This window comes from Elaeis guineensis, chromosome 16, assembly GCF_000442705.2.
Source record: "Elaeis guineensis isolate ETL-2024a chromosome 16, EG11, whole genome shotgun sequence".
Taxonomy (NCBI): domain Eukaryota; kingdom Viridiplantae; phylum Streptophyta; class Magnoliopsida; order Arecales; family Arecaceae; genus Elaeis; species Elaeis guineensis.
In genome coordinates this window covers 31,419,444-31,447,405 of record NC_026008.2, presented here as the reverse complement: position 1 = coordinate 31,447,405, position 27,962 = coordinate 31,419,444, and the positions used below count along the sequence as shown (strand labels likewise).

The window sequence follows — 27,962 nt, the reverse complement described above, 5'->3', positions numbered from 1 at the left end:
GATGCAATAAAAACATATTGCTAGCTTCTATTTCTGTAATTAATTGTCTTCTCTCTCCTTCAGACTCCTCAATCCACAGCCAAGAGAACAAGGCCCTCACATCAGTCACCCATTGGAACAACAAAGAAAGACCAAGGAGAGATGATCTGAGATCTGGATTAGATAGAACAAGGAAATTACTGTCCTCATCTCTAAAGGTACTCTAGTTCATTGCCGTGCACCATCATTTGATCTCCGGTAAGGCATATAGCGATGATCTTTAGATGCATTCTTCTTCCTCCTCTTCTCAATGTAGGAGTCAAGCTTTCCTTCTGCCTGTAGAGCAAATAGAGGAATGAAGAAAATAATAAATAGACTATCCTCATGAGGTACAAATCACAATGTTTCATGGGCTGATGCAAACCTTTAGTTCATCATACTTCTTTATCAGCTTCCTTTTTCGAATTTCCGCTGTCCAACCAAAATTAAGTTAAATTTTGCATACGCACAAGATGGGTATGACAATGCAGTTTGCTTGGGCGCATGCATGTGTTTTTTTGTGCAAGTGCTTGTGCCTTTTTGTGTGTCAAGATGTAAAGAAGGGAGTATGCAGACAGACATTTTTTGAGATAATATGGCCGTTTGCCTCGCTTTGCTGCTTCTCTTTCTTTCTTTATATGATCCGACAGAATTTCAGATTCAGCAGTCTTTTGGGGGCCTGACTTTAGCTGCTTATCCTGAAGACATAAAATTGTGTTAACAAAAGATGATCAGCATATTGTAGTACATCAAAGCACAAGATACGATGTATACAAGACAAACAATTTAACAAACTTCATCAGTTTCAAGTTGAAGTATCCATCAAATAACTATAAGACAATAATCCTACTCAAATTAGCATTTCTAAAGCATCCCTTAACATAGTCGCAGAATTGAATGCAACATCAAATCCAAAAATACTAATAGATCCAATGAACATTCTTGCATCACAAGTGCTCCTGAAGGTTAACTACTTGTGCAATGTTTTCTACATCCAATTGTGATGGTAACAGTCATTAATCTTCAAATGTTCAGTGTACAAATAGTCAAGCCTATCTTGATGCAGGACCAAATAGTCTGCATCAATGTTTGCTGCATCACTATTCCAAAGCACCTCATTTTACTTCCCACTCATATTGGTTAGAACTTTTAAACGGCTTATGAGCTTTGGTCAATGCATCAGTTTCTAGAGTTTTCATTAATTTTGATGGACCAACTTATTTTATTCATGCCCATGAACAATTACAAATCTGGCATCATTTAAAACACCTTGTTTAAATAAATCGTATGCTGTGTTTAGCAAGATCTGCTCTAGTTAATTGACAATCGAATAAGAATTGAACAGATGCAGCATCATTATAGCTTGATCTTCTAGCTTGAAATACAATATCTATGGAATCCAGTCACTGCTAATATAACTGAATCCAGATTGAACAAATATTATAAGCCAAGATCAGCGGCATGTCCAGAGCCATCTGATCCAGATGCCTAACTTCATTCACAGAACAAACAAGACAAACAGGCAGGCTTCTTCGCCTCAAACAAGCTTGCTCCAGGAAAAGACAGATGGTCATCACAACGAAGATTGCCTAAATAGATCTTTGTAAGCCCATATTGGACCAAACATGCTTATTCCATGCTGATAAGTCAATTTGGAGATATCTTCCAAAGTTTAAGCAGCAGAGCTATGGGGAAGGATCTGACAAACATCCATGAAACATATAATCCCATATTGGACCAAACGTGCTCATTCCATGCTGATAAGTCCATTTGGAGATATCTTCCAAAGTTTAAGCAGTAGAGCTATGGGGAAGGATCAGACAAACATCCATGCAAACATAAATACCATATATCTATATGTGTATATGTACATATGCAGATGCATATGCATGGTATATATGTTTGCTTGTTCGCACACATAAATATGTAGACATGATTGCAAAATTAGACTTGTCTGGTCAAAAAATAATGGGAATGTCTAGATGAAGCAGTTGCAGTTACAAAATATACTACAAGATGCATGCATCAAAAGCACTATATTTAAGAGGAATATTATTTGTACAAAGAAGAACCATGTTCTAATTTATTTGCCACATACAAATTGTTTATAGGAGAGAGAGGGGAGAATATAGTAATGTATTATAATATTAAAATGTAGCCGCTACACCATCATAGTGCCAGTGATTTAAAAAGATGCCTCAAATCAATGAGACAAGATTGAGCTTCATTTTTACGGACAAAAAAGTGGAAGGCAAATGATTGAAAAGATAAGAGGACCAAAATCTAATAATCAACCAATTCCTCTCTAAGTGTTTCAACTTTCAACTAAAACAAGGGATATGAAACACAAACATATTAACCAAGACCTTGCCTAGTGGTTGAAGAAAGAAAAATCGGGCCTATTTGGTCAACCACATATCAATCTCACCCTGGTGAGACTCACACTGCCCAAGATCATATCTCAATCTCTCTATACATGACATGATGGTAATGGTGCACCATTTTCTCCAAAAAGAAAGAAACAAAAGGGTCTCAGAGGGCAGCCATGTAAACACTGCATCACAACCACTTTTCTTCTTGACTTCTGGGTCACATGCCCCATATGATGCAGGTCTGGACAGCCATGTTTGTCTTTCTTTTTGTCCTATCATCCATTCTCTTCCTCCTCTGATCATGGTCATCCATTAAATATTCCCCCTCTAGTCATGGCCATTCATCAAATATTCTTCCTTTAGGTGTCCATGTGCATCATGCATGCTGAATTCTAGTTAGTACATACATATATAAATGTGCATAGTTCAGTACATGCAGCATAGTGCCCTGTCTTGTTTAAGAAAAGTGATGATTTATGCCCGATACAGAACAGCAGTGTGCAACAATTATAGGTTAAGCTCAACATAGTCGTTCAATAACATCATTAAAAGGTAAACTGTGAGAGATCTAGCAAATTCTGTGGCTACCTCCGCCATTGGAGGTCTTCATGCAGCCATTTTAGTTGTCATGCCTTGGCCTCACTTGCCCATAAGATATTCAAATCTGATCACCTTTAGGTAACTATGTTTGCCTCCTAACATCTACTTCAGTCATTCGTGAGATCACTGGGATTTGGTCCCCTGCCAAACTCATAAAAGCCTAATTTGGTAATTGTGGCCCCAAACTATTCATTCTGATTTAAGGATCATTGGTTCACCTCCATGTTGCTTTCAGATTCCTGTTACATTCTCCCTACAAAAGTACCGCTGTAAGTGCTAGTTCCATTTTCTTTGGATTTTGGAGGACTTTGATTGCCTTACATATCCTCCAACAACTTTCTAAGTAAATTTCTTTCACCAAGCATATTAGATCTGATTTGAGTTACTACTCGCTTTAATTTTATTCATTTTGGGGACTTCCATTCTTCCTCCTATAGGACCACCAAATGTTCAGTACACCTCATTGCAGCTTTCTATAATTCTTTCGTAAAGAATCATTCTTTCAAATCACTTGGTTGACCATTCATTTGTGAAATATTGGGATCTGGGGTGATTATGCATTTTGAAACCAAAATTTAAGCCGTCTCCTAATGTTTACACATTGGTAAGGGTACTCTATGATTCTACATATCTGAGCATGTCTCATGCATTTTTGCAACTCCTGCTCCTAAGACTTTGTACAGTTAAGAAACAAAATCGTCAACCTGCAGACATTGTAGGTGCAGAATAGAAAAGTGCATACATCTAAAGACCTCATAAACCATTGGGCAGATATTGAAGAGAAAAACCTAACAATATGTTTCCTTTCAGCACCCTAAACTGAATAATTTCCACTTCAGCATTTGATCATATATGCAATTATAGACAATGCTCTAATAGCTAGTAAGATTGCTAATCAAGGAACACCGAACTAATCTGAACCTGGTTGTTCAGCTTGTACCGAATTGTACCAACATTGGCCTAGGATGGTTCAGCTGGTTGAGTCAATTCATTTAAAAAACCCTCTGGAAGGCTTCAAACTCACTTCGCAATGTTTGGAGCAAGATCTGCGGAACCGGTACCGGTGGCCGGATCGGCCGACCGATGGTACGGTTCAGCACGCCTCCGTTCCGTTCCGAACCGAGGCGAACCGACGAAGAAAAACGAAGCCGAATCGGAGAAGAAAAAGAGAGAGAAATAGAGAGAGAGAAGAAGAAAGAAAAAGAGGGAGGGCGGTCCACCGGAGGGGCCGTCGGAGGGCCTCCGGCAGGCCGTCGTGGCCCACAGGGGATGTTTACGGCCCCTGCGACTTAGCGGCGTGAAACAGGGGCGATCTGCCCCTGTTTCCATGTTTTTTTTTAAAAAGATTTTTTAAAATGAAGCCGGCATTGGGTTTGCCGGCATCACTTAAGTGAAGCCGGCAAACCCCATGCCGACTTCATTTAAAAAAATATTTTTTAAAAAAATACGGAAAACAGGGGCCGATCGCCCCTATTTCACGCCGCGGAGCCGCGGGAGGCGTTTACGCCACCCAACGGCACGCCCCCTGTGGCTTCGCGGCATGAAACAGGGGCGATCCGCCCCTGTTTCTGTGTTTTTTTTTTAAAAAAAAATTTAAATGAAGCCGGCACTGGGTTTGCCGACATCACTGGCTTCATTTTAAAAAAATCTTTTTTAAAAAAAATACGAAAATAGGGGCAGATCGCCCCTGTTTCACGCCGTGGAGCCGCGGGAGGCATTTACGCCGCCCGACGGCCGCGACGGCCCACCGACGGCCCCTCCGACAGACCCCCCTCCCTCTTTTTCTTCCTCTCTCTTTCTCTTCCTCTCTTTTCCTCTCTTTTCTTCCCCGGCACCGGCATGTGCCGTTTTCCATGCCGGAACCATCTCGATTTCCCGTTGGGATAGTTCGGCAAGCCCTGTATCGGGCGGTTCGGCCCGGTACGGCATTCTTTGGTTTGGAGGCAAACTTTTTTCATCTTTTTAACACCTTTGTGGGCATTTTGGAGCATTTCCGATGCTTTCCTAGAGGTGGTGGTGGCAACAACTTTCTCAAATGCGGCTTCATCTAAGCCTCGATAAATGATGCAGAGGGCCTTTTTGTCCTTCTTTCTTAAGTCTCTTAAAACCTCCCTTTGATTTACCGTTAGAATGGTCTCATCTTCAGGCTCCACAAAGCCTCTATCAACCACCTCTCAAATGTCTTGTGAGCCAAACAATACCTTTATTTGGATACTTCAATTCTCAAAGTTGTTGGTAAGACAAGGGATTGGAAAACTTCCGCTTGCCATTTTCTTGAGTTCTTATATGGCTTTGATAGCACTATGTTGGTAACAGCGGAAGCACAATAGAATATAAGATCACTCCCTTTTATAGTTAAGATAGAAATTAGAGGTGATAAAAGAGAACACTGATATTTTTCATTTATCACTTGATCATGCCAAAATAGTGGAGTATAAAGGTTTATATAGATACATATGAACCTTCAAATATCCTTACATGAGTTACATATGATTTGGCAATTTTCCTACACTATTTCCTTCATAAAATATGAAGTTGTCACCTCTTACTAGGGGTCAAAGAATCAATCTAAGAATTAACTTCCTTACACCTCTTAGGAATTGAATCCATATATATATTTCATTTATTGTGACTTAATTCTCTTATCACACCAAAATATAACTTATGAAATTAAGTGTAGCTATTCAACACCCCCCCAAAAAAAAACTTAATTTTCTTCTATCAATCCCTCGAATAAGAGTCTTGAGCTTGTAGAAGTGATTCACCTTGAGAGATTTGGTGAAGATATTAGCCACCTAATCATGAGACTTGACATATACAACTTCAATTTCCTTTTCCCTCATATATTCCCCCATAAAATGACAGCAAATATCAATATACTTGTTTCTTTCATGGTAGACTGGATTCTTAGCCAAATTAATAATAGACTTGTTAACAATATAAATCTAAGTAGCTTCATATCGTGGAACTTGAATCTCTTTGAGTAGCTTTTTTAGTCAAATAGAATGAGCAACACAAGATGATCCTGCCACATACTCAACTTCACAAGTAGAGAGAACAACAATTGATTGCTTTTTAGAATATCATGTGAATGTCATATCTCTTATATAAAAATAAAATCCCGTGGTGCTCTTTGTATCAACCAAATCTACTCCTCAATCACTATCCGAATAACCAACAAGATGAAAGTTATTCAAAGATGTATAAAATAAACCATGATTAATTGAACCTTGGATGTAATGGAGAATTCTTTTGCAGCCTTCTAATGAGTAGATTTTGGTTCTTGTATAGAGCGGCTCACAAGCCCAACTCTATAAAAAATATTTGGCCTTATGTATGTCAAGTATCTTAAACTTCCAATCAAGCTCTTGTAGAGAGTAGAGTTGACCATTGTTCCTTCATCATACTTAGATAATTTGATGCCACAATCTATTGGTGCACCGATCACCTTGGAATCTTCATTTTTCAAGAAGCTTATGTAAAGGAGGTTCTCAAAAAATCTTCCAATCCCTCATCTCACCAACAATTTTGAAAATTAGAGTATCCACATGAAAGCATCGCTTGCATCACAGGACATTTGGGAGACGGTTGATAGAGGCTTTGTGGACCCTCAAGGTGAGACTGCTCAAACGACAAACCAAAGAGAGGCATTAAGAGACCCAAAGAAGAAGGGCGAGAAGGCCCTCTACATCATTTACCAAGGCTTATATGAAGCCACATTTGAGAAAGTTGCTACCACCACCACCTCCACGCAAACATAGGATATGCTCCAAAATGCCTACAAAGGTGTTGAGAAGGTGAAAAAAATTCACCTCCAAACATTGCGAGGTGTTTGAAGCCTTGCGAATGAAGGACTTGGAGTCTATCTCAATGTACTTCATAAGGGTATTAGTTATTGTAAACCAATTGAGAAGAAATGGTGAGACAGTGAATGATACTCGAGTTGTAAAGAAAATTATATGCTTCTTATATGCCAAGTTTGATTATACTTTGGTGGCCATTGAAGAGTCGAAGATCGTGCATAAACTCATGGGATCTCTCTAAGCTCATAAGCAAAGACTTCATAAAAAGAAGCAAGACCTGGTAGAGCATGTCCTTCAAAGCAAATTCTCTTTAAAAGAAGGACAAGAAGTCACAAGAGGTAAAAAGAGCAATAGAGGCTGTGGCCGAAGTCATGGTTGAGGTGGAGCTCAGGCCCTAGTCGAGTACAAGGTGGATATAATAACTATGATGATGAAGATGACTCCAAAAGAGATCGAGGAAGAGGTTCTTTTAAAAGATATGACAACTCTAAAGTTCGTTGCTACAATTGCAAGAAGTTTAGTCACTTTGTATTGGAATGTTATATGATGATTCTAACCAAGAGAGTTAGCTGAGTTATGAAAAATAAAGAAAAAGAGCCATTTCTTTTGCTAGCACACGCTGAGAATGAGTCCGGCGAGCAAGATGTATGGTTCCTAGACACCGGTGCAAGCAACCACATGCATGGTAAAAGAAACATGCTCATAGAGCTAGATGAAATAGTGGGCAGCCAAGTTACTTCCGAAGACATCAAAAGTTCCCATAAAAGAAAAAGGTAAAATCCAAATTCGCTTGAAGAATGGAAACCACCAATTTATCTGTAATGTCTTATGTGCTGGATATGAAAATAATATTTTGAAAATGGGACAACTATTAAAAAAAATATGCTATAATGTACATATGAAAAATCATAGTCTTTTGATAAGAAATCAAAGAAACAAATTGATTGCAAATATTGACATGGCAAAATTAGAATGTTTATGCTAAACATCAAGCATGAAGTCACTATGTGCTTAAATGCATGCATGAAAGATATTAGTTGGCTTTGACATTTGAGATTTGGACATCTCAATTTTGGTAGTCTCAAGTTGTTATCAAGTAAGAAGAGGGTGAAAGGCTTGCCCTATATAGATCATTTGGAACATTTTTGCAAAGGTTGTGTTCTTAGCAAATATCCACGAAGAAGCTTTCCAAAGGAGGCATCTTGTCGTGCAAAGAGGCCACTTGAACTTACCCATACTGATATGTGTGGACCTACCATGCCTTCTTCTTTTGGTAAGCACCACTATTTCCTTATCTTTATTGATGATTATCCTAGAAAGACATGAGTCTACTTTTTAAAGGAAAAGTTCACGGTGTTTGGTGCTTTCAAAACGTTCAAAACAACATAGAGAACCAAAGTGACGGCTCCATCAAAGCCATGAGATCTAATCAAGGTGGCGAGTTCACATCCAAAGCCTTTGAAGATTTTTGTGAAGAGCATGGTCTCTAGCATCTCTTGACAACTCATTATCCCCTCAACCAAACTGGTGCCACCAAGAGGAAGAACAAAACTCTACTTGATATGGTCCAAAGTATGTTGAAGAGTACAAAATTACCTAAAGCATTATAGGCTGAGGCAGTGGATTGGATGCCTCACAAGAAGCTTAGAAAAGAAGACTCCACAATATGAGGCAACCAAGATTTATGCTGATAACAAGTCCACTATTGATTTGGCTAAGAATTTAGTTTGCTATGAAAGGAGTAAGCATATTGATGTTCGCTTTCATTCTATGCGAGAACATGTGAAGAAAAAAGAATTTAAAATTGTACATATAAACTCTCATGATCAGGTGACTGATGTCTTCATCAAATCTCTCAAGGTGGATCACTTCTACAAACTCAACACTCTCCTTAGAGTGATTGATGAAAAAATTTAAGTTTGAGGCGGGGGGGGGTAGTTTGAATTAAGTCACAATAAATGAAATAAATATATGGAGTCAATTCTCATAAGGTGTGAGAAAGTTAATCCTTGGATGGATACTTTAACCCCGAGTAAAAGGTGCCATAACTTCATATTTTATGAAGGAAATAGTGGAGAGAAATTGCTAAATCATATGTAACTCATGTAAGGATATTTGGAGGGTCATATGTATCTATATGAATCCTTGTACTCCACCATTTTGGTATGGCCAAGAGATGAATGAAAAATATTAGTGTTCTCTTTACCACCTCTTATTTTCACCTCAAATATGAAGTAAAGTGATCTAGTATTCTATTGCGCTTCCATTGTTACCAACACCCACTAGGTTTATAAAAGTCCTGCTCGTTAGGTCAATGTCAAACCAGCATTCTCTCTATCTCTCTCTCTCATGTTTGAGAGAGTTCAATGCTTCTCTTGCCTCCGTTCCTTTGACATCATCCACACCTCTCTCCCCTCTTCAATGTTGGTGCCTCTCTCCCCTCTTCGATGTTGGTCAATGGAGTGCTTAGAGGCCTTGCCCTCCCTTCTCAGCTAAGGTTTCTTCATCTGTCATCGATAAGCCCTCCTCTCTCTTCCTCCCTCTATACCTCTCCCTATCCCTCCCTCCTCCTCTCTCTTCCTCCCTCTCCTTCTCCCCCTTCCTCCCTCCCCCTCCTTTCCTCCCCCCCTCTCTATTCCTCCCTCTCCCTCTCTCCTTTCCTCTCTCCCCTTCTCTCTCTCCCCCTCCCTCTCTCTCTCTACTCCTTGGAATGGTACCATATGAACACGTACTATACCGAACCAACCACCATCCAATACAGCCTCCAGCACCAGTTTGACGAACTTTGCTGCTAATATAATAAAGAGAAAATATACCATAAAATGCCCATCATTGTTTAGTAAACAAGCACTCAGCTTACCAATCCATGTATCATAACATGCATTTATGCATTCATTTAGTTCTTGCCAATTGTACCAATCATCAATGAAACATAAGGCAATAATAAGGAAACCAATAAAACAAACTTTCTATAGGAAAGATTTCTAAATGTAAGACTTACTATCCAAGAAATATGGTTCTTCAACTCCTCAACAACAGTTGGGTCTTTCGACTTCTTAATCAATTTATGAAGCTTCTGTAGACATCTAACATTGTCAGTGCAGCTAAAATTTATAATAATTCAAAACTTCCTCTTAGTTAAGGCATCTAACATAATCACATGAATACTAAAAGAAGAATCACCTCTTTTTCTGCAGGAAGTTCAACCTCAAATAGGAAATTGTATCTCTTTCTAAACCTGGCTTCCAACCAAAACAAGCAAAGCATAATAACATTAGCACATGTTCCAGGAGGAAACAAATGCCATATTAAATCACATGAAGAAGAAAATGCACCAACATAACCGAAAACTTTATCTGTTTAAAGATTAAGTTATACAAGTAGCCCAAAAAGAACACCAAAAAGGGAGGCCCAACTTGCAGATGCAAGGCCTAACTGTATTACAGTGCTTGAACCAACTACAGCATCCCCTCTTTTTGAGCTAAGTTCATGGGATGTCATTCTTTGTAAAAAAAAAAAAAAAAAGGCAGATGGCTTTATAATGACCAATGGGCAGAAAATGTAAGATGAAATTGAAACAAAAAATATTATCATAAAGCAAAAATAAAAGAGAACTTTTCATTGAGTGCAGAAAATATTAGGTTTAACGGCTGTTCATTTCTCAGTTGTGTCCTGTCAGTTACTTGATTCAATATATTGATGGTGGCAAAATTTAGAGCAAAAATATATCCAGACTGCAGAGCCTTATAACAGCAAACAGGGTGAGCTTTATGAATCATACTCCATCCAAATCGTTGACATTGGAAGCAAGGAAGAACTTTATGATTGACCGGCCTAATTGAGTTCAAAGATCAAATATGAGAAACAAAGTCAGGGGAAAAAGGACATGAAAATGTGGAAAATAGAATAATATGTACTACTTCAACAAGAAAGAGGCATAAGAAAATAATGTGGACGTTCAAATACTGTTCAGAAAGGTGCAAACAGAGATAGCATCTAACATGTGGCATAAAGTTAGATTATAGAAGATGATCACTTCTCATAACCACCAACTATTGATTTTCTACCAGATGATCAAACACAAGGCAGAAAATCCAAAGCTAAATTTTAAAAAGAAAGGCAACAATAATCACACTAACATCAGACAAACAGCTGGTTGCAGAAACAATGGACAAAATTATGATGAGCTCAAAGGGAGAAGAGTCTAACCCTCAATAGTTCATTATTCAGAGCTATACTGATTTTCAAGACCGGAGCTATCAACCACTCGGCCATACTGGACAGGTTTAAAATCACTACATGTATCTTACTAGTGGGATTTTTTTAACATCCACTGCTTCAGCTACTTATACAAGTTCTTAAGTAGCTCTACAGCAGCCATCTGGTAGCATTTTCTGCACTATCCAAAAAGAAGAGAGTTGGGGCGGGGGCGGGGGTTGCAAAACCTTAAGCATCATATGTGGATACCCCACTCATTATATTTTTTCAAACAAACAAAGTGGACCTTTTTTCTTTTAATCTCTTTACTAATTCCGGTTTCATTAGAATGGATGCTGAACAGTGAGAGATAAATGCATACAGATGCAGATAAAAGTTCTTTGCCTGGTGGCTGCACAACTTGATTAAATAATGAGCCTTGGACAACCCTAAATAACTTTTCGAGCTATGCATCAAAAGCAATAGAAGCATATGTCATTTAGCATCTGATGTAAAAGCCACATATACAACAAAAACAGAAGCAACTAAGAGACAAAGCTTACCCGTCTGTATCAAGAGTTCCACATAATGATTCAAAACGTGGATCTCTGACAACCTGGAAGAGAGAGTTGGAACAAAGAAAGAGTGTAAATGTGGAGACAATAGTGCTGCTGTGAATATTCAAGTAAATTATATGCACTATTGACCAAGTGGATTCTTATATATAAAAAAATAAGAAAATGTTATTTTCACTCACAATGATTTATCACTAGCATATATCCATATCTAAGATATGTTTTCCATAAAATCATGATCTAAATATATTTCCAATGCATTAGAAGAGAAATAATTCTTAATGTAGCATCCTTGATCATGTGCAAAGCAACACACAAAACTAAAAATCATCACCAACATAATCTGCACTAAAGGCTATTAACTGAAAAAAAAAATATAATAAAAAAAAACATTGTCTCATGTGATGGATGGAAGACATGGCATTAAAAGTTATTCTAGACAATTTGCACAACGTGGTTGTAGACAATGAAAAGAACACCAAATTATAAAATTAGAAATTTAGAATGTTAGATCAAATAGTCAAGGACTTAAATTCGTGCAGATCTGTAAGTTCTTAAAAAAAGAAGCCTGACCAAAATTAAGAAAAGGGCACAAGGGTGTCATAACATCAATCACTAACGAATGCATCCTTGCCCATTTACAAAGACATCAATTAAGTTGCTAACTTCTTGATTGATATGTTGGAGGAAACTACAAAGTTCAGCAGAAACTTAGAAACCATAGCCAAGGAAGGCCACTAATAGGAGAGATATGTCACAACATTACCAGTATGGGAGCCTATCAAGGCCTATACACATGCACCACCTAAGAAAGGCCCATTAGCTAGAGGAAGACTGTTGCCCAACAAGACTGTGTATGATGCAAATTGGTTCTAAGCAAGATTGGAGAATGGTGAGTGGAAATAACAATAGAGGCCCAAGAACAAGCTTGCAGCATACCTTACCACCCTCGTGAAGTTGAAAGCTTAAGACCAAGGTTGCAGTCTGCCTTACCACCCACATGAAGTTGAAAGCTCACAAATGAGGTGTTTATCCCCAAGTGTCAGAATAAGTTGAACCAATGCATCAATAATGCAAATAACACCTTATTTTTGGAATTAATATCCCAGATAAAATTCATAGTCACGTCTGCAAGTGCTTAATAACCTTTACAAAATTCAATCAAATCAATCAAGAATCTCACCATCTGTTTGGTGGGCAATCAACCAGGAAGATAGATTTTGCAGCAACAAATAGCTATTATTAGCAAAAGCACCACTACTGGCAACCTCAAAACATCTTGTAAAGCAGGATTTCAATTTGACAAATAATGAGGTCTCATGCCATCTTGGTTGCTTCTTTTGGTTGGTCTAGCAAAGATGCATTAGCTAAGGTCAATTAATTAGCTAATCCAAGGACATGCCACTAGCATGAAAAGCACAAAAGGACAATGTTAAGGGAAACATATAAGATCAAAGAAACATATGAAGTAGAGTGGGATTGGGCTATCAGCAACAAGGCATCTTCATCTTAATCATGTGGAACCTACTTAGTTGCTACAGGAGCATCAAGTATGCAATCACTTTGCCCGTCAAAGTTAGCAAACATCCTCTAGTTCTGCTTGCAGTTTGCAATCACAAAAATAATTAACCGCCCAAAAATGTGAATCCGCAACTATATCCTTCAAATAGCCTAGAAAGCTATCGAAGGTGCCTGACAAAACCACCTCCTTCAGAAAATAAAGAAAGAATATTATAAGCTAACAAGAAAAATAAAAACACAGCCATAAGCTAAAAAGAACGATTCCCCCTAAAATTATTTTTTTTATTTATTGCTAGGAAACCAAAGTTCCATCCCATACCAATGACACAATCGTATATCTCAAATTTAGTATCAGATACAAGAACACACCCATCTCCTCATGCTCTCTTAAAATCATACAGTTTCTTAATTCATTGGTTAGCTAACACGGTAAACTTAATCTCAAACCAATCCACCAATCATACATCTACGATTCATTATCAAATACAAGATACCCAGAAACCATATCAACACCCAGATCAAACATCCATACCAGAAAGCATAATTTTTTCTCCTTTCAATCTACCTCTAAAGGAGATCAAGAATACATATATAACAACAAGCAGATTAATCCAACATCAAAAAAAAAAAAAAAAAACTCACCCTTTTGGGCGCCTGGATGACCTCCCTAAACCTCCCCACACGCACCTTGCTGCTCATCTCCATCGGCCTTCCGGACCATAAACCACAACAACAACCCTCATCAACAAGAAGAAAATAAACCACAAGAAGCTTTAAATCAGCAAAAAAAAAAAAAAAATCAAAAAATCTTGGAAACCTGTTCTTGTTGGCGCGGCCGGGCTTCGATTTGGGGGCGGACCTGGGGGCGCGGGATACGTGGGAGCCATCGGCCCGGGCCTTCTGGAGCTCCTCGAAGGGCACGTCGGCGAGCTCCCGTTCCAACTCCTCCTCCTCCTCCTGGCCATAAAAAAAGAAGAGGATTAGAAGATTTGGAGAGGAAATAGTTCGAGGGGTTGTAGAGAAACCGGGCTCCGACGGTGGGTTTTCTCCCCAGACCTCTTCCGAGGAGAGATCTATCTCCTCGTCGCTCTCGGCGGCGGCGGCGGCGGCGCTTCCGCTGGGTTTGCTGCTTGCCATGCTATCGAACACACCGGAGGAGAGGAGCCCAGAGCTTTGGTCGTTGAGTCCAGAGTTTGAGGCGAAGACAGAAAGGTCTAGAGGCCCGGCCAAGACCCGAACACTCAGGACAATCGGATTTATCCAAGCCAAACAGATCCAGGGCCAACCCAACCACGCTAGAATTTCCCAGACCAAACACTTGAGTGCACCTAGAGTTGTGCCAATCAAATCCGATCAAATAAGATACGGATCAAAAGGGATATGCAATCTTAAGACTCGTTTGATTCATGAAAAAAAAAAAAAAAATCCATGAGATAATTTTTTGAAAATATAATTTTAATATATTTAATTAATTATAAAAAAATAATTAATTACAGAATAACTTATATTTGATTTATTATTTTTTTAAAAAAACTATATAAAATAACTATTATATTTTTACTAAATATAAGATCATATATTTTTCTCCCAAACTTTATATAATTAATAATATTATACTATATTAACATAATTTATTATATTAATATAATACTAATATATATATATTAATATTATATTAATATCATATTAGTATCTTAACATAACAAATTCAGTACTATCAATATAAATATAATATTATATTAATATATTAAGATAAATACTATATTAACATTAATAAAATATTATATTAGTATAAATATCAAAATAATATTAATATATTATAAATATTATAATATATTAAAATAAATATTATATTATATTAATATATATTAGGATAGTATTAATACAATATTATATTAATTTACATGGAGGAAAAAATGAAAACCTTAGCATACGTCATTATTTAGTATTTCATTTTAACCATTCATTGATATTTTCGAGAATTTCAGCTGTAAGTCTCAAAAAGATATTTTGGAAAGAAAAAAGGGTCATCAATTTTCATCTTATGTGAAGTCTCAAAATCCATCTCTCCCATGAATTTTTACTTCTCATGAAATATGAAAAATATTTTTTAATAATTTTTTTTTCATTTTCTCTTTTTTTTAAATTCTAATCAAACAAAAAAACTCACCTCTACTTCTCAGAAATTATCTTTTTCCTCTCCATTTTCTGTAAACCAAATAAGCCCTTGTTTTTGTGCAGTGCCTTTGTTTATTTTGCATAATCCTACAAAAGAGTTAAAGGTATTTATGGGGGCATCCTTCGGATGGGAGGGGTCTGCAACGTGGGAATGGGCTTCTTACCTAAAGCTGGGGGAGGGTTGGGTTTATAGTCTTCAGTCCAGTGTAGATATTAGTGTTTAGGTAAATTGGATGCATAGATTGTTTTAGAAACTAGCTCTTTATGGGCACAGCTTTTTATGGCCGGGATCATGGGAAAATTATATCAAGCCAAAAATTTGGAGTAAAATATGTATATAAGGTTGATTAGTTCGATTTCAATTTCAACGCATAGTAGGTACAGGTGAATCTATTAATGTTTTCTTAGATCCTTGGATTCAATTATTCTTTTATATGTTTGGGCTACTTTTATTAAAATGGATTCAGAAGTGTTTGATCTACAAGTGCCCAACTTATTTCTAGCCAAAGAATATGGAAGGTTGACCATTTGCAATGACCATCATTGGGAGAGGTAAGCAGGAGCTCTTACTCGACCAGCCCTTGATTTGATCCTAACTAGCCCCGAAGATTGGAATGACCCTAAATGAGCTCCTTGGCTCAGGGAAGATGAAGTAGGCTGGTTATTTTCTGACGAATTGGTAGCTAACATTTATGTCATGGCTATTGGATAACGTAGATGGCTTGATTTGGTTGGGCCAATACTCAAACTTCCTCACGCGTCCTGTTATGATATGTTTTTTTTTTTTTTTTTAACATGCAGCCTCATCATTCTATCTCAAATTTTAGATGAATCTCGACTTTGAAGATCCCACCTTGGCTAAGAATTTTTTAGCGGTGGTTAATATTAAGATTTGACGCCTCGAGATTCAGCCCATATTGAGCCAACAGCGAGATTCGCGGTGAAAAACGGAGTCCAACGAGACCAAGATCACCTGAAACGGAGCTCGGATGGAGGAGATACGAGTTTTTGAAGTCGGCACGAGATTCGAGACGGCGGAGGACCGCCGGCGATCGGCGGTTGGCGGCAGCGGCGCGGCCGCAGGCGGCAGCGTGCGGGACGCGTGACCCAGGCTCGCGCGGGACGCGCGACCCACGCGGGCGGGCGGCCCAGGCGGGCGCGCGGCCCAGGCGCGCGCAGGCCCGCGTGCGGGAGCGGGCCGGCCCAGGCGGCCTGCTGGCCCCTTTGCCCCGGTCCACCATGGATCGGGCGGTCCACGGTTGGGCCTGTGGACCGCGTGGGCGTTTCCCATGCGTTTCATGCGGTCCACGGCACTATTCCATGGATCGGTCGCGATCGGACGGTCTAGGGAGTTTCCGGTGACGATCCGACGGTTCAGAAGGTTGATTTGGTTTGTTTAAGACTCTTAAACCTAATCTAATTAGGTTTAAACTTTGTTTAACCCTTTAAAAGAGCCCTGTGACGAACAGAGGAAGTAGTGGATCAGTTTTTCGCACCGTACGAAGCCCGTACGGAACCCAAAAGAAGAGAGAGGCGGAAGCGCTGAGAGAGAAGGAGCAGGAGGCTCCTGGACAGCGGTCACCAGGCACTTCAGGGGTTCAGGGGGATCTTCAAGAGAGAGAGAGCTTTTGTGAGGGAAACTTCTAGTGAGAGAGAATTGGGTGTACAAAGATTGAGGGTGAGATCTCCTCTTGTCAAATTTTTTTTCATAGTGAAGTTTGCATGCCCCGTGGAGGCGAGTCGTGTTGGGTATAAAATACCCACGGCCGAAGTTCTCAGCGGGATTGACCCTTGTGGGCTCTGTCCACGATGCCAAGGAAGACTCCGCCCGGACTCCTACGGGAGCCGGGCTCTGTCCACGATGCCAAGGGAGACTCCGCCCGGACTCCTACGGGAGCCGGGCTCCATCCATGACGCCAAGGAAGACTCCGCCCGGACTCCTACGGGAGCCGGGCTCCGTCCACGACTCCAACGAAGACTCCGCCCGGACTCCTACGGGAGCCGGGCTCCGTCCATGACGCCAAGGAAGACTCCGCACGGACTCCTACGGGAGTCGGGCTCCGTCCACGACTCCAAAGGAGACTCCGCCCGGACTCCTACGGGAGACGAACTCCGTCCACGACCCCAAGGGGGACTCCGCTCAGACTCCTACGGGAGCCGGGCTCCGTCCACGACCCCAAGGGGGACTCCGCCCGGGCTCCTACGGGAGCCGGGCTCCACTCACGACTTCAACCGCAAGGAGGACTCCGCCCGGACTCCTATGGGAGCCGGGCTCCGTCGCCAACTTCAACTGCCGGTAAGCCCCGTCCGGACTCCTACGGGAGTCGGACTTCGCACTTAACCTTAATTGCAGGAAGACTCCGTCCGGACTCTGACGGGAGCCGGGCTCCGTCCACGACTCCAAAGGAGACCCCGCTCGGACTCCTACGGGGGCCGGGCTCCGTCCACGACCCCAAGGGGGACTCCGCCCGAACTCCTACGGGAGCCGGGCTCCACCCACGACTTCAACCGCAAGGAAGACTCCGCCCGGACTCCTACGGGAGCCGGGCTCCGTCGCCAACTTCAACTGCCGGTAAGCCCCGTCCGGACTCCTACGGGAGCCAAACTTCGCACCTAACTTTAATTGCAGGAAGACTCCGCCCAGACTCCTACGGAAGCCGAACTCCATCCACGACGCCAAGGGAGACACCGTTCGGACTCCTACGGGAGCCGGGCTCCGTCCACGACTCCAAGGGGGACTCCGTCCGGACTCCTACGGGAACCGGGCTCCACCCACGACTTCAACCGCAAGGAGGACTCTGCCCGGACTCCTACGGGAGCCGGGCTTCGTCGCCAACTTCAACTGCCGGTAAGCCCCGTCCGGACTCCTACGGAAGCCGGACTTCGCACCTAACTTTAATTGCAGGAAGACTCCGCCTGGACTCCTACGGGAGCCGGGCTCCATCCACGACGCCAAGGAAGACCCCGCCCGGGCTCCTACGGGAGCCGGACTCCATCCACGACTCCAAGGGGGACTCCACCCGGACTCCTACGGGAGTCGGGCTCCACCCACGACTTCAACCGCAAGGAGGACTCCGCCCGGACTCCTACGGGAGCCGGGCTCTGTCGCCAACTTCAACTGCCGGTAAGCCCCATCCGGACTCCTACGGGAGCCGGACTTCGCACCTAATTTTAATTGCAGGAAGACTCCGCCCGAACTCCTACGGGAGTCGGGCTCCATCCACGACGCCAAGGGAGACCCCGCCCGGACTCCTACGGGAGCCGGACTCCATCCACGACTCCAAGGGAGACTCCGCCCGGACTCCTACGGGAACCGGGCTCCACCCATGACTTCAACCGCAAGGAGGACTCCGCCCGGACTCCTACGGGAGCCGGGCTCCATCGCCAACTTCAACTGCCGGTAAGCCCCGTCCGGACTCCTATGGGAGCCGGACTTCGCACCTAACTTTAATTGCAGGAAGACTCCGCCCGGACTCCTACGGGAGCCGGACTCCGTCCACGACGCCAAGGGAGACCCCGCCCGGACTCCTATGGGAGCCGGGCTCCGTCCATGACTCCAAAGGAGACTCCGCCCGGACTCCTACGGGAGCCGGGCTCCACCCACGACTTCAACCGCAAGGAGGACTCCGCCCGGACTCCTACGGGAGCCGGGCTCCGTCGCCAACTTCAACTGCCGGTAAGCTCCGTCCGGACTCCTACGGGAGCCGGACTTCGCACCTAACTACAGGAAAATTCCGCACGGACTCCTACGGGAGCCGGGCTCCGTCCCTGGCTGTGACTAAAGGAAGACTCCGTCCGAACCCCTGCGAAAGCCGGATTTCGAGCTCTTCTTGCCAGACACTCCAGCCGGACTTCAGCCGACAGACCTCCGCCCCCTGGCGCGCTGCAGTAACAACCGTGATTCTGCTCCATTCCCTACGACAGATCCCATGTAGCTTCATCACTCCACGACTCTGCCCCACTCCCTGCGGCAGATCCCACGCAGCTCTATCACTCCACGACTCTGCCCCACTCCCTGCGGCAGATCCCACGCGGCTCCAGCATTTCACGACCCTGCTCCACCTCCTGCGATGGATTCTGTGAGGCTCCATCTCTCCTTGGCAGGCTGCAATAATGGCCACGGTCCTGCTCCACTTCCTGCGATGGATACCGCGCGATTCTCCTATCCTCTGGCAAGTCACGACAACGGACGCCGCTCCGCTTCTCGTGGTCGACTCCACGTGGCACGCCCCGGTAATGGCCACGGATCCACCCCACTACCCTTCGCAATAAATTTCTCCTGACTCTGGACGGCCCACTACCAGACGGTTACAGGCGTCGCTATCAATTTGTTGCCCCCTCCGTCTATAAAAGGGGAACCCCAGATACGTTATTCTATAAGCTCTTGTTTTTACCTAAAAACTCTGCTAAAATTTCTGTTCGAGCACTCCATTCTTGTTGAGGCAAAGAACTGACTTGAGCGTCGGAGGATCTTGCCGGAGCAACCCCACCTCCGGTTTAGACTTCTTTTGCAGGTCCCGACGGTGACCGCAACTCCCTCGACTCCAGCTTCTCCGGCGCAAGCGGATTTTTACACTAATAGGATTGGCGCTAGAGGAAGGGCCTGTGTCTTCGCAGTATCCTTGTTCTTAAAGGAGCGCTCAACGGGACCGCCCCCGGATATCTCTTCCGACGTCCCCTCCCCCCTCCTTTCTCCACTTTGTCCTTGCTCGATGCCTCCCCGCAAGGCGTCCACGCGACGATCCACGGCCTCTGCGGCCATATCTCAGGCTCCGACCTCCCCTCCTGTTTCTCAACCTCCTCCTCCTCCTCCGGCGACGGCGGTCGGTGCGGAGCAGTTTGATCTGCTAGCGCAGCGGGTCAGAGGCCTCACAGAAGCTGTGCAGGCTATGCAGCAGCAGCAGCCGCAGGCATCAGTGCGCCTGGAAAGGGTGTCCCCGGAACACCAGAATCCGGTGGCGGGGCGGGCCACTTGGGCCAGCCGCCCCATCCTTCCTGGGAAAACGAATCCGAGGGTGGAGAGCCCTCAATCGGACCACGACTCCACCCCTGGAAGATTCCTGCCCCCATTCTGCCAGAGGACCCTCGAGACTCGAAGTCGGGAGGATTTTCTAGACCGGAGACTCCAAGAGATGAACCGGCGGATCGAAGAACTCCGCCATGCTCCCCCCGCTTATGGTGAGGATATTTGTACTGACCCTCCCTTCTCTCAAATGATCATGCAGGAACCGATCCCGCCAAACTTCAAGCTCCCCCAGTTCGAAAGCTACGACGGGACTTCGGACCCGGTTGATCATCTGGAAGCCTTCCGGATGATGATGCTGCTTCACGGCGCTCCTGACGCCATTCTATGCCGGGCCTTCCCATCCACCTTAAAGGGAGCGACGAGAAACTGATACTCGACTCTGAAATTGGGTACCATCTTTTCCTTCGATCAAATGAGCTACCAATTTGTGGCCCATTTTGTCAGCAGCCGGCGCCCCTGGAAGGGTTCGGAGTCCCTCATCAATATCAAGCAGAGGGAAGGGGAGTCCATTCGGGCCTACATTAACCGTTTCAACGTCGCGGCGTTGGAGGTCTGGAACTTGGACCAATCAGTCGCAATGGCCGCTCTGAAGGGCGGCCTCAGAAGAATGACCTTTTGTTCTCCCTGGAGAAGAAGTACCCCAGGGATTTTGCTGATTTGTTGGCTCGGGCTGAAGGATACGCCCGAGCAGAAGAAGCCTTCAAAATGAAGGATGAAGAGATAGCGAGAGAGCGGCAGGCGAGAGACTCGAGTAAGTCCGCAGTCGAAAAAAGGTCGAGAGAAGCCCGGCCGCGTTCTCGATCCCCTCCTGGGCACAAGCATGCCCATACTCCACCCCGGGTGCGCAGGCAGAGAAGTCCGGATCACGGGGTTCGGCGGGGTTCTCCACCGAGAAGGTTCCGCAACTACGTCCCCCTCAATGCCTCGAAGACCCAGGTACTGATGGAGGTCAGGGAGCAGCTCCTTAGGCCGGAGAGGATGCGCACACACCCCAGGAAGCGCAACCCCAACAAGTTCTGTCTCTACCACCGCGACCACGGCCACGACACGGAGGAATGCATCTAGCTCCGAGACGAGATCGAGGAGCTCATCCGGCGAGGTCGACTCGACAGGTTCATCCGACGCCGGTCTGAGGGTAGAGGAGATCGGCCAAGGGCCCTTCCGCAACCTGAACCGCCAAGAAGGGAGGAGCAGCCCAGAGATCGGCCTCTCATCGGGACCATCGACTCCATCACCGGAGGGCCTCAAGGAGGAGCAAACCTCCCGCAATCGTGGAACTCGGGAAACCTGTAAATGTATCGCTTACGATTTCACCTTGAATCTAAACTCCTCTCTACTTGACATGCCCTTCCCATTTGGCATGGATTTGTCACGACTGGATATAACCCCTTCAAACGCCTAAAACAAAGTTATGTTAGGAACGGAAGGAGAACCTCATCCTAACATACCTAAAATGAAAGTCCGATTATCTCGAGATCGGATTGGGGGAGAGGCCTTACAACGCCCTAATGCGCCCCCACAGCCATGTCGGGAACAGGAGGAGAACCTCGTCCTGGCATAAGCAAAGTCAAAGGCCCGGTTCTTTTAGGCCGGATGGGGGGAGAGGCCTTACAGCGCCCCAATGTGCCCCCACAGCCATGTCAGGAACAGGAGGAGGACCTCGTCCTGGCATGAGCAAAGTCAAAGGCCCGATTCTTTTAGACCGGATGGGGGAGAGGCCTTACAGCACCCTAATGTGCCCCCACAGCCGTGTCAGGAACAGGAGGAGGACCTCGTCCTGACATGAGCAAAGTTGAAGGTCCGGTTCTTTTAGACCGGATGGGGGGAGAGGCCTTACAGCGCCCTAATGTGCCCCCACAGCCGTGTCAGGAACAGGAGGAGGACCTCGTCCTGACATGAGCAAAGTCAAAGGCCCGATTCTTTTAGATCAGATGGGGGGAGAGGCCTTACAGCGCCCTAACGTGCCCCCACAGCTATGTCAGGAACAGGAGGAGAACCTTATCCTGATATGAGCAAAGTCAAAGGCCCGATTCTTTTAGACTGGATGGGGGGAGAGGCCTTACAGCGCCCTAACGTGCCCCCACAGCCATGTCAGGAACAGGAGGAGAACCTCATCCTGACATGAGCAAAGTCGAAGGTCCGGTTCTTAGACCGGATTGGGGGGAGAGACCCTGGCGATGGCCCTTACGTGCCCCCGCGGGAATGGGAGGAGAACCTCGTCCTGATGGTGACGAAACCCGACCGCCCGACAAGATCGGGTGAAGGGAAAAGGCCCCTCAGCGGCACCTCCACACTCCTATGCAACCCCGCAAAAAGTGAGGGGAGGGCCCTCACTCTGGAAAGAGGAGAAAAATTAAAGAGGACGAGCGACGAGCTACGACGGAAATAGATAAAGGACGAACCACACCAAAGACCTAAAGAACCTCGTCTCAACAAAGATGGGGAGTTTCCACCAAACCCCCCCGACCTCTAAGAAGGCTCTCGACACAGGTCAAGAAGACAGCGACGTCCCCAAAGTAATGCGGAGTTCGGACCGCCAAGCTCGAGCTTACGGCTATGAACGACGAAGAAGGCAAGCCAACGTATCGACGACTGGGCGCCTCCCAACGACGTCAACATCAGACAAGTCGAACGACAAGAAAAATTCAGTGGACGATAATTTAATACAATGCGTGGACGAGGTAACACAAAATTCTCTTTTTCATTCCATTTTCGAAATACACACTACAAAGCCCGGAAGGCCAAGGAAAGAAAAGCAAAACGACAAAAGCGGGACGAAACAACAAAAGGGAAAAATATATACATGAAAGGACAGAAGGACAAAAAGAGCCCTAGGGAAGCTCTGCTCCCTCCGACCTAGAATTATCTGCTCCACCCCTCATCCAGGACTGCCTTAGATTCTCAATTTCTTCTTCTAGCTCTCTCCTTCTCTGCAGCGCGTCCTGGAGCACCCGATGAAGTCGCTGGCTCTCGGTCTCCGCCTCTCGACGCCTCTTTCTCAGGACCTCAGATTCCACCTCTGCATCCACAACGGACTGCTGCTCGTATGCCAGCTGGATCTTCAATTGCTGCAGCTCAGCCGTCCTTTTCCTGAGGGCAACAGAAAGCCCTTCGACGGTTCCTCTCAGGGACTGGAGTTCATTGGAATCCCGGGCAGAAGTCAGCTGAGCCCTGTCAGCCAGCTGTCTCTGAAGACGGGCGACTTCGTCGGTCGCCGCCCTGAGTCTCCCTTTATATTCCTCTACCTGCCTGCGCCAACCGGCCCGATGCACGTCGTAGCTCACCTCGGCGTCCTGAAGCTGCTGCTGAAGGTCGGAGACCTTCTTCGACCACTCCCGATCGCCATCGGCCCGAGCCAAGAGCCAGGACGAACTTCCTCCCAGCTGGCCGATCTTCTCCATCGCAGCCGACAGTTCCACCTTGAGGGCGCTAATCTTGGCGGCTTGAGCCCAAATTCGGTCGCTGGCGCTCTTCTTGCATTCCTCAAGCTCCTTCGTAAAATCCGCCTTCCTCCGGCTATACTCCATGATCTCCTTCACGTGGAGATTCTGAAAGAGGGTGGCCTCCACGGTGGCTTCAGAATGACCTTCTCTCAATCTGCGAAGCTCGCCTTCCATCTTCTTTGATTTTTTTGTCAAGTGAAGGACTTCCTTCTTCAGCCGCTGGATCGTCGACTTCAGCGGGATCCCCAGGGGCAGGGGAAGTGCTTCTGCAGGACACTGCCATCGAAAGGCAAAAGCGTCAAAACACGACTCATCACAGGAAGAAAAGCAGAGAGAAGAAGGGGAGGAGGGAGAAGCCACCCACGACAAGAAATTCAACTTTATTGATTGGATGATTCTTGAAGACAAAAAGGAAAAGAAAAATTGCGATGAAATAAAAATACAAGGTCGGAGGTCTCAGACCTCAGGGGCAGGGGTTGGAGAACTCGGCGTCCCCGGCAAGGGGGCTGCGATAGCAGTGGTAGCGGGCGAGGGACCGGCCTCGTCTTCAGACTCCTCACCTAGGAAGCTAAGGTCTAGCTCCAAAAATTTTCTGGCCACCTTCTCTTGGCAGAGCTCGAACCCCTTGATGAACGCCTCCTGGCCGAATTGGACACTCAGATCCCTCATCTCCGTAGAGGTCTTGAATTCCTCTACCGCAAGGACCCTGGCCTCCGAGACCAGGACTGGAATCTGCTCAGCCAAATTGGCGACCTCGGCCTCCGCCTTTCTCGCTGACTCCTCCAAGGTCTGCTTCTCCTCCTCTCGGGCTTGTTTCTCTCTTTTCAGGGCCTCTTGGAGGGCGACTACTTCCGCTGCCTTTTCTTTAAGGCAGGCGACCTCGGCCCGGCAGTGCTCCTCCACCTGGACGGCGTCTCTCCTCGCTCGATTTGTCGCCTCGATATTGGCGAGGAGCTGGTGCCCAATCTGCAAGGGCGACAAAGGGGTCAGAACAGGGGTCGAATAGTCGGTTAAATAGAGATTTGTTTACCTCGAGGAAGGACCCTAGGGAGTCTCAGACCCGCTGCTCAGGATCGGCACGGTCGATCCTCTCGACGACCTCCGGCAGGATGCAGCCGTCGATTAACTGCCTGATCAAGTTCCTGTCATTGAAGGGATTCTCCGGCTCCTCCTCGGAATAGAGGGACTCGTCAGCGGTGGCTCAGCGGTTACTCACCCTGCGGGCCACCGACTTCCTTCTCTTCCCCCTCTCGGCTACGGACACCTCCATGGGGCGGACCCCCGAAGCGGGAGCCCCAGTCGGTGGACTCCTCGAAGAGGCCCGGGGGGCAGTAGGTTCGGCGTCCGAGGGAATGTCGATCGCTGGAGCCGTCTGGACGAGCGCGGCCAAGCTCGACTCCTCCGCCCTGGCCCTCTTTGCCGATCCGACGGCCGCAGCACCTTTTCTTTTGTGGGCCTTGAGGCCCCTGGCAAGCATCCGTGCTGCTTCAGCGTCCATCCCTTAAAAAAAAAAAAAAAGAGAAAAGAAAAAAAGAAAGAGGAGAGAAATCAGAGATCAAAAAAAAAAAAGAAGAAAGAAAAAAAAAGAGAAAAAGAAAAAGAGAGAAGAAAGAAGAAGGACAGAAGAAAAGAAGAGAAAGAAAAAGATGAAGTACTCGCAGGATTCTGGGGGCTCAGGCCAATGTTGAACAGAAATTGCTCCCTCAGAAGATTGGGAAGGGAAGGAGCAGAATAGGCGAGAAGCTTTTCGGGCAGCCTGGAGGTCATCCTATCCCAGGCTGGGGGCCCGACGGACAGAATCCCTCAGAGAGCCCTAAGGGGGCAGGCCCAGCCTCAGGGTCGGGCAGTGGACGAAGAGGTATTTTCCCTTCCAATTGTGGATTGAAGAAGGGGCACCTTTCAGCAACCCCTTCTTGCCGAACTGAGGAGAGAAGTACCACCAATCCTTCGCCGAAAGATGACGCTTGAAGGTATAGAAGTGCCTAAATAGGGAGAGAAACGGTTGGATCTCGACTACGTGGCAAAGGGAGAGAAACCCTATCAAAAATCTAAAAGAATTCGGAGCAACAGAAGCCAAGGAGATGTCTAGGAAGCAGAAGAGGGCGACAACAAAGGACGGAAGCGGAAGCCAGAGTCCGGCACGGAACGCCTCCTGATACAGGCAAAAATGATCGGGTGGGGGAGTGCTAGCTCGATCAGAGGGGCCAGACAGCTCCAGGTCGTACTCTGGAGGAACTCCATACTGAATCCTTATCAGAAGGAGTTTCTCCAGAGTCAGGGAACATGGAATGGCACCCGACGCAAAAATCGGGCGGAGCCCAGCTCCAGATGCGGGTTCATCTACAGAGCGAGGGACCTGGAGGTTTGAGGCGGAAGAACTCCCGGAACCATTGGGAGCGGAAGAGCCGGACGACATTTCGAATAACTTCGAATGAGGACTCTAAAGATCCCGAAGAAGACGGACAGGATAAGGGGTGAGAGGTCACAGGAAACTAACTCGGAGGAATACAAAAAAATAATGGCGAAGAAGAGGCCCCTAAGTGGCGGGAAGAAAGATGAAGGTGCTGGGACTAACCTAGATCGCTCTGAGGGATGTAGAGGGGCGAGGACAGGGACGACTTGAAGGGCGCCTATGGCCCGAGAAGACGTCAACAGAAACAGGACTCTCGAAGGAAGGACAGATACTGGTAGAATTCTGGAACGGAATAGGGCCCCTAAAGGTGGAAGGACGGGTTTAAATAGACACTGGGATCCAGTGTCATAATGATCGCGAATCCCCCCAGGCCAGCCCGTGCCCGACACGTGTCCCACTCCCCCCGGCAGGCGGTTAAAAGCGGCTGACGGATTGGCAGGGCCATTATGGCACCGTACCTGGGCCAGTGTACCGGCGGGAATTTCGAAGGGTCCCTTCGTATCGCCCCGATTCGAAAAGACTCCAGCACGCGCACATTTAATGCCAAAATATCTGGGGGCGATCGTGAACAGGATTCGAGGAGATAACTTCGGCTATGCCAATCTCTCTGTACTTCCTTCATTCGAAATTCAAACTCGAAAGTAGGGGGACTGGTGTTGGGTATAAAATACCCACGGCCGAAGTTCTCAGCAGGATTGACCCTTGCGGGCTCTGTCCACGACGCCAAGGAAGACTCCGCCCGGACTCCTACGGGAGCCGGGCTCCGTCCACAACGCCAAGGGAGACTCCGCCCGGACTCCTACGGGAGCCGGGCTCCGTCCACGACGCCAAGGAAGACTCTGCCCGGACTCCTACGGGAGCCGGACTCCGTCCACGATGCCAAGGAAGACTCCGTCCGGACTCCTACGGGAGCCGGGCTCCGTCCATGACTCCAAGGGAGACTCCGCCCGGACTCCTACGGGAGTCGGACTCCGTCCACGACCCCAAGGGGGGCTCCGCTCGGACTCCTACGGGAGCCGGGCTCCGTCCACGACCCTAAGGGGGACTCCGCCCGGGCTCCTACGGGAGCCGGGCTCCACCCACGACTTCAACCGCAAGGAGGACTCCGCCCGAACTCCTACGGGAGCCGGGCTCCGTCGCCAACTTCAACTGCCGGTAAGCCCTGTCCGGACTCCTACAGGAGCCGGACTTCGCACCTAACCTTAATTGCAGGAAGACTCCGCCCGGACTCCTACGGGAGCCGGGCTCCACCCACGACTTCAACCGCAAGGAGGACTCCGTTCGGACTCCTACGGGAGTCGGGCTCCGTCGCCAACTTCAACTGCCGGTCAGCCCCGTCTGGACTTTTACGGGAGCTGGACTTTGCACCTAACTTTAATTGCAGGAAGACTCCGCCCGGACTCCTACGGGAGCCGGACTCCGTCCACGATGCCAAGGGAGACCCCGCCCGGACTCCTACGGGAGCCGGGCTCCGTCCACGACTCCAAGGGGGACTCCGCCCGGACTCCTACGGGAATCGGGCTCCACCCACGACTTCAACCACAAGGAGGACTCCGCCCGGACTCCTACGGGAGCCGGGCTCCGTCGCCAACTTCAGTTGCCGGTAAGCCCCGTCCGGACTCCTACGGGAGCCGGACTTCGCACCTAACTTTAATTGCAGGAAGACTTCGCACGGACTCCTATGGGAGCTGGGCTCCGTCCACGACGCCAAGGGAGACCCCGCCCGGGCTCCTACGGGAGCCGGGCTCCGTCCACGACTCCAAGGGGGACTCCGCCCGGACTCCTACGGGAGCCGGGCTCCACCCACAACTTCAAC

General features: G+C 46.5%; 1 protein-coding gene across 1 annotated transcript; it reads right to left on the bottom strand.

The window, feature by feature from the left end:
• Positions 1-2: 2 nt before the first annotated feature.
• On the bottom strand, positions 3-14,330 carry LOC105059327 (uncharacterized). The gene is made up of 9 exons (XM_010942587.4): positions 14,143-14,330; positions 13,904-14,043; positions 13,729-13,795; positions 11,554-11,606; positions 9,977-10,031; positions 9,795-9,869; positions 599-716; positions 404-450; positions 3-315 (listed from the first exon to the last, which is right to left on the bottom strand). Exons 1-9 carry the CDS (start codon positions 14,221-14,223, stop codon positions 208-210), a joined length of 744 nt encoding a protein of 247 aa, XP_010940889.1. The 5' UTR covers positions 14,224-14,330; the 3' UTR covers positions 3-207.
• Positions 14,331-27,962: the final 13,632 nt, after the last annotated feature.

Coding starts and splice junctions, on each gene's coding strand:
- LOC105059327 (XM_010942587.4), bottom strand. CDS start 14,223: ATGGCAAGCAGCAAACCCAGCGGAAGCGCCGCCGCCGCCGCCGCCGAG. Junction 451..598: donor GCCATATTATCTCAAAAAAT/GTCTGTCTGCAT, acceptor TTGGTTGGACAG/CGGAAATTCGAAAAAGGAAG. Junction 316..403: donor AGAAGTATGATGAACTAAAG/GTTTGCATCAGC, acceptor TTTGCTCTACAG/GCAGAAGGAAAGCTTGACTC.